This window comes from Abramis brama, assembly GCF_963993115.1.
Source record: "Abramis brama genome assembly, chromosome: 5".
Lineage (NCBI taxonomy): Eukaryota > Metazoa > Chordata > Actinopteri > Cypriniformes > Leuciscidae > Abramis > Abramis brama.
This window is the reverse complement of record NC_139967.1, coordinates 38,888,511-38,896,037: the sequence shown is the minus strand read 5'-3', so window position 1 is coordinate 38,896,037 and position 7,527 is coordinate 38,888,511. Positions and strand designations below refer to the sequence as shown.

The window sequence follows — 7,527 nt, the reverse complement described above, 5'->3', positions numbered from 1 at the left end:
TTCCACATTCGATAGTTCAATCAAACAGAGTTTGTCTGACATAATGGAAGTTGAATTTTCTTTTACAGTGAAGAAAGTCATACTTTTTGTTAATAATTATTTACCAAGCAGAGAGCAACTGACATTAGTGCAGAGGAAAAAGGAAACAAATGCCTTATGTGACACCACCCACCCATTGAATGAGGAAGAAACTTCACCTGTAAATTACACTGCATCAAGCCTCTGCTGAGGTAGGCGTGTTCCTACAGAGTTTCTTGAAGACAGCTCTTTTAACACTGCTGAGTGAGGTGATGAATGCATTAACTGCTAAGTACTGGAGGAGGTTCAAGCTGTCCAGGATGGGGGACTGCTGCATGTCAGGTGAAGACAGAGAATGTGCCAGGATTCACCATGAAATTGAGAGACAGCTTAGAATGGACAAAAAGGATGCAGCCCGACAACTGAAACTTTTGCTTTTAGGTATGTACTTTCTTGGGTTTTTTGTTTGTTTGTTTGTTTATGTATGTAGATTTATTTTTATTGACACCCAAAAAATTTTAATGGTAAATATCAATCATTCGAGTTGTTCAGCATCCTAATTGAATAACCTTTAAACAATCATTTATTTACTAAATGTTTACACAATTACACAATGTCAGATGATATGTGCTACAACTTTTATACAATATGTTTTTTACAGCTTATGAAATTCACTCTTCAGATCTTTAGATGACATATTTCCTCTAACTGTTAGTGGTCACATGCAAAAACATGCAAAAAGATGTCAATGGAAAGTCATTCATACACATCTCATACAGTACGGCGTTATTTTTTTCTATTCTTAATTAATCTGAAATGCAAGTAAGCATGTCAGGGTAAGCATGCAAACAAGAACATTCTGTGAATTCCTCACGCATAGGATAGTGATAGGATCAGCTCCAGCATGTCAACAATTTTTAATCAAGCATTTATTCATGTGATTCGGATTCTTTTATGTTTTCCTTGGTGTGTTCTTATAGTGTGTTTCTTTAGTTCCAGTCTGTTTCTGATCAGTTAAGTTACTAGTATACTAGTTTAATAAAAGAACAGATGAATAAGCTTATCCAGTGTTTCCTTGTTATAATTGTGATAGTAATCTACACCCTTTCAACAGAATTCCCATTTGTCAGACCTGTTTGACATGCTGCAATGTTGGAATGATTTATTTGTGGGTGGCATCATACGTGTTTTTGTGTTACTATTACGTGGTTAAGTGGTTTTGTCCATACTATTTAGTAGTCAAGTAAAATATGCTTTTGACGGCCTCAAACAGAGACACAAAAATAAAACAATCATCAATAATCAACCACAATACTCACAATTACAATAAAAATGATTTCAGTTGATGTATTGCAGTCTATAGATTATTATATTGAATAGTTGTGTCTAAATACAGTTTAACTATGGTTTCATATTAATACAAATCATATACAAATCATTCACACCTTACTGGCAGACTATTTTGATGACACAATGTTTATATAAGGCAAATATGCAAACTAGTAAATCCATACTAGAAGTCTTTGTCTGGTCTTTATGTGTTTCTAAAAATGAGCATGAGTGAATAGATCCTTTTGCGTGAGAGAATTGTTGGTAAAGTTGGCTGCCTGCAAAATAACAGTTAGAACAGTAATATTATAAACAGATTGTTCACCTAGCCTCCCCTCCCCCCAACACACACAAATCTGTCATTCATTTATTTATCAAATACACATTAAACTTTACCCCCTCTAATTGTATGTAAGTGTGAACTCGTGAAAAAAGGGAGATATTTTGAAGATTGGCCAAGCTGCGTTTTCGCTCCACACCAAACTTTAATAAGTAGTGAACAATGAAGAAATATTTCAGTCTGTTTAGCCCTGTGATGGATTGGCCATCTGTCCAGGGTGTTTATCTGCCCATGACCTGAGATGCTGGGAAAGGCTCCAGCATCCAGCAAGTGATTTGGAAAATGGATGAATGGATTATGATCTGTTTATAACAAAAAGTTCTCAAACTGCTTTGGAATATTTGATTGCTTTGCCTGACCTTTGGAATATTCTGGAATAAATAAAAGGGTTTTTTGTTTTGTTTTGTTTTGTTTAGTTTTGTTCTGTTTGCTTTATTGATTGTGAACTGGTCAAAATGTCTACTTTTGTGTTCCACGGAAATAAAATAAAACTGGTTTCAAATTATATGTGGGTAAAGAAAAGATGAGTATGATAACTATTAGCCCCTGCAGTCTTATCCTCAACATACAGCACCATCGGGTTCCTCAAGAACAGGAATATTTTCTGTATGAATTACATACTTCTTAAAATAAAAAACATCAGAGCAAAGTGGAATTCAAAACTGAGATGAAAAAAAGGGAGCAGCAATAAAGTGAAGTGCCGAGAATGCCAAGTATGGTAACCCATACTCGGCATTTGTCCTCTGCATTTAACCCATCCAAGTTAGTGCACACACATTAGGAGCAGTGAGTCGTGAACACACTGCAGTAGTACACTAGAGGTCTTTGAAGCTATGCCATTTATATTTAAGTGAATAATTACCCAAAAAAGAAACCTAACCCTTATCTCTGTCATCATTTACTCACCATAATATATGTAACGTATGTTTCCTCATGGAACACAAATAGAGACACTTAGTCCAAAAGCTATTATTTTCCATAAAATGAAACTATATGGTGACCAGATAAAGTTGCAAAATAAGAAGGTTTAAGTGACAGGATGACGGAACTTAAAATTTTGGTTAAACTATCCTTTTAATGCTAATGGTACAGCTTTCTCCCACAAGAAACTTTTCAAGTAGCTACACAAAAATCGAATGCATTATGTCTCACAGATAAAACTTTCCATGTTCCTCCACAGGCACAGGGGAGAGCGGGAAGAGCACTTTCATCAAGCAGATGAGAATTATACATGGCAGCGGCTACAGTGAGGAAGACAGGAGGGCCTTTTCCAAGCTGGTGTTCCAAAATATCATTGTTTCCATCCACAGCATGCTTCAAGCAATGGAGAACCTGAAAATCCCCTTTGCTGATGGAAAAAACACAGTATGCATCAGGAATTCTAAGACAAAGCATATGTTTTATTCAACAAATTTATATATATTATCTAACTAAACATGTATTATCTCTCCCCTCAAAAAAAAAAGAAAGAGAGAAGACTGAAATTTATCTGTGTGTTGTAGACATATGCAGCAATGCTTAAAAATGTGATCCCCGAAACAGTACTGTCACTGGAGGCTAAATATGCTGAAGCCATCAAGAGTATGTGGAAAGACCAAGGCCTGCAGAAATGCTTCGAACGCAGGAGAGAGTTCCAGCTGTCAGACTCTACCAAATAGTAAGTGCAGTGAATATTTCATTTCTGACACTAACAAAAATAACCATTGTATTATATAGGCTACCATATTGTAGATGTGCACCATGGTAATGCAGTGTTTTTTAGACATTGTTTTTTGTTTTGATTTGAACTTGTTTCACAATGAATGAACTTTACAGTTATTGAAATGAATCCCAGATAGCAAAATTGCCGTGGCCCAGATCCGGCCCACACCTGACACTTTCATCTGGCCCACATACCGCGTGGAATGATAGCACTTGGGGGGTCCGCTCCTGTTTGCCAGATTTGGGCCACAATTAAGCCATAGCAATGCCGCATGTCAGCCATAAACAAAACAAATGAAGCAGAACTGTCCCACATCTGGCGAGCTAAAATGACATTTCCTGTTTATTATTGTGAAGCTGTATTGAAACAATTACTATTGTATTAAACTTGACTTGACTTGGTATATATAAAAAAACCCTGCTATTTACCACCTGATACTATCACTGTGTTATAGTGCTTTTTGTAAGAGCTCTACTTACAATTTAGAAGAAAACTGCTCTTTGCTATTTTTAATACCTGTATAGTTCAGACTGTACAGCATGACTCTAGCACCGGCAAAGTTTGATTCCTAGGGAATTCATGAACTGATAAAATGTATGCCTTGAATGAGTGAATTTTTTAGTACACAATCAAACATACTACAGATCTATGAAAACAGAAAATTAATATGGCATATGCTTGGTAATTTAAGGACAAATGTTTTGTATCTCTTTATCAAGCAAATCTGAAATATGCTTAATTCTGTGTTTGGTGAGCTTTGGTGTTCATTGGGTTCAAGACAAATCATTTTAAAGATATTTTATTGTTTTTTTTCTCTCTCTCTTTACTAGTTACCTTGATGACATTGACAGAATATCTGCAGCTTTTTACTTGCCGACTCTGCAGGATATTCTACGAGTCCGAGTTCCAACCACAGGCATCATTGAGTACATCTTTGACCTTCAGACTGTCATATTCAGGTAACTCTTAATTTATTGGTGGTGTGAAGATGACTGTAACCCATTTTGTAAATCATAAAATCCCTGCTGTTGCTGCAGAATGGTTGACGTCGGAGGCCAAAAGTCAGAAAGACGGAAGTGGATCCATTGTTTTGAAAACGTTACTTCCATCATCTACCTGGTGGCTCTGAGCGAGTACGATCAGGTCTTATATGAGTGTGCGAATGAGGTTAGCCCACTTCCTTGCATTCTCGAATAGCTCTTATGGTTTATTAAGATTTGCCATCATTACATCATAGGTGATTCATTTGACAGATAAACTCTGGATTCATGGTGGTTTATTTTGTTGATATGTTGTTCTACCACCACAGAACCGCATGGAGGAGAGTAAGGCACTTTTTAAGACAATCATCTCTTACCCCTGGTTCCAGGAGTCATCTATCATCCTCTTCCTCAATAAGACAGATATCCTGAAGGAGAAGATCTTAAAGTCAGACCTTAAAACGTATTTTCCACAGTATAAAGGTTGGAGTGCCAACAACATGGCTTAAATTCCTATTTTTAACAAGCATTTTTTTCTTTTTTTTTCAGTCAAAATATCTAAAAATTATTTAAACAACGTCCATTTACTTGAGAAGCAACACTGCATAAGACTTGTTTTCATAGAATAATTTGTCTTTCCAAACTGGCAGATTTTTCACTTGTTTTAGGTATAAACATGTTAAAAACAATTTAAGTGAAGAGAAAAAATCTGCCCGTACACTGGAACAAAATGTTTCTATGGGATATTGCAGAATTTTTTTTAAATGATTTATCTATGCACATAATTATTATTATTTTTTAATTCATGTGCCCTTGTAATCTTTAATAAAAATAATTTCCCCTGCCCCTGACAACGTCATCTCTTATATTCTCTTATGATGGTTTCACTGGCGTGAGGACAGGACCAAAACCCCCCGTTCAGCGACCTGTCACTTACGTGATATCGCAGCAATTAGCAAACAACAACAATCCAATGATCTAATCAATTCCTGATGGACAAAATCAAGTCCCTTCCAAAAAAATGTATAGTTCAAGAAGCCGTTTTACTTGGATATACGTCATATAATGAAGAAAAACTATCGCAACTTCCGTTTCATACTGACTTAAAAGACACATTCTCTGACAAGTCTTATTTTATGCAGTGTTTACTAAATAAAAATAAATTAAGATGCCATTTATTGTGGTAAATATTCTAGAGTGCAGTGTGGGGAAAGCTATTTTAAAAGCAATGAAATTATGATATATATAAAAAGAAAAGCTACATTACTCTGGTTTGAACTACTATCATAATACTGAAAATGATTTTGTTAGTTACTCCCCAACACTGCTGCAGTGCCACTGAACTCCACAGACATAATGAAATCTGTGTTATCTGCTTACTCAACAGGCCCTCAAAATGATGCAGATGCCGCAATGAAGTTCATCTTGAGTATGTATGAGGAACAGAACAGGGACACAAATAAACGCATCTATGCACATTTCACATGCGCAACCGACACTGAAAATATCCGCTTTGTTTTTAACGCTGTGAAGGACACCATTCTGCAGAACATCCTGTCCACATTTAACTTGAGTTAGGTGATAAAAGTGCTTTTATATATGGCTAGATTGAATTTTTTTTACCTCTGAGTCAGTGAAAATGTTTTTATTTATTATTTTTGGGTGAATATTCTCTTTAGTTTTGTTCTTAGTATTCACCCTCTGGATTTCCGGGGACTTTTTTTTTCTTTCCTTCATGACAGCATTTTTCTAATTATATTAAAACCCATATTATGCTTGATAGGCCCATGCAGAATAAATGTGAAAAACTGATTAAATGTTATTTAAAAACACAACCAGCAATTTAATTAATTATTTTTCAGTAATTCAGTGATTTCTGACCCTGCCAACTTGCCATCAACCTTACAAACCCTAAATGTGTGGTATCAGGTAAATGAGTGCTATATTTTCATTAACACTTCATGTGGCCGTCTCAGTGAGTATCTGCCATTCCACACAAAATTTAAATGAAATATGAATTAAGACGTGGCATAAAAGACAGAATTTGAATCCATGCAAATCATGTGTAGACAATGTCTCTCCAACACTGACATGGATACCAGAATGATACCTCAGTACATATATCGTGGCATGTTCACTGTGACATTGATGCATCTGATCACAGATTATTTGGGTGGTCCTTACTTACTTAGTTTACAAGAGGAAAAACTGCAGTTAACTAGTTAAAATAATGTAGTGTTTAATAAATGCTGTTGCTCTAAAATAATTAGTCCAACTTTTGCATGTGCATTGACTAAATATAGTTTTACTTTATTTAGATATTATTTAAACTTTCTACATTTAGTGATGTAAAGTCCTTTTTGCAGTGAGAACCAAACAGTGAAAGTGACAGTGAAGGTCAAGTATGGTAACCAACACATACTCAGAATTTTTCCTCTGCATTTAACCCATTCAAGTTAGTGCACACATTAGGTGTAGTGAGAAGTGAACACAAGCATTGTAAACCGTGGACACACACACCCAGAGCAGTGGGCAGTCATTTTCTGTAGCACCCGGGCAGCAATTGAAGATCATGAGATTGAAAAAACATGAGATCATGTTTGAAGTGATTGAAGAAACATGAGATCATCTAAAGAAATCATGTGTACTGATTTCTGTTCTTTCTTAAAGTTGAAGAAATAGCCTCCCCATCCCTCAACAACAATAATAATGTGTTAATTTACTTACCCTTGTATGGAACAACTCTATGTATCATGTTTGTAAATATTTACTGTATGTACAGTCACAATTTCTAATGTGATCATTTCTTTAGGTAGAAGCTAAATTAATGTGTGTAAAATTTTAGTATGACATTAAATTGTATTTACTTTTTTTTTTTTTTTTACAACAGATGCAATACAGTTGTATTTTAGTGCAACAAAATAAAATTGATTGCATATCAAATGCATTTTAATACTTAATTTCCATCAAGCAGTAACTATTTATTTTTGCATTTAGGAGTCAAAACATGCCATCCCAGCAAACATTTAACGACTGACAAACACAAGTATAACAATATAGCTGCAAGCAGCAATACGGGGCCAAGCCCCTGAAGCAGCAGCAACAGCAGTGAAGAGCAGGAAGAGTAAAAACATCAGAAACTGAACATACATGAAAAA

At 35.4% G+C, this 7,527-nt stretch overlaps 1 protein-coding gene across 1 annotated transcript; it reads left to right on the top strand.

The window, feature by feature from the left end:
* Positions 1–280: 280 nt before the first annotated feature.
* On the top strand, positions 281–7,327 carry gna14 (guanine nucleotide binding protein (G protein), alpha 14). The gene is made up of 7 exons (XM_084115870.1): positions 281–459; positions 2,868–3,052; positions 3,190–3,344; positions 4,220–4,348; positions 4,427–4,556; positions 4,699–4,852; positions 5,757–7,327. Exons 1-7 carry the CDS (start codon positions 291–293, stop codon positions 5,945–5,947), a joined length of 1,113 nt encoding a protein of 370 aa, XP_083971996.1. The 5' UTR covers positions 281–290; the 3' UTR covers positions 5,948–7,327.
* The last annotated feature ends 200 nt before the right edge of the window (positions 7,328–7,527 follow it).

Bases quoted from the DNA above. Each gene is read 5' to 3' on its own strand.
- gna14 (XM_084115870.1), top strand. From the start codon at position 291: ATGAATGCATTAACTGCTAAGTACTGGAGGAGGTTCAAGCTGTCCAGG. The intron at 3,053-3,189 runs GTATGCATCAGG...TGTGTGTTGTAG, and splicing joins TTGCTGATGGAAAAAACACA to ACATATGCAGCAATGCTTAA. The intron at 4,853-5,756 runs GTTGGAGTGCCA...CTTACTCAACAG, and splicing joins GTATTTTCCACAGTATAAAG to GCCCTCAAAATGATGCAGAT.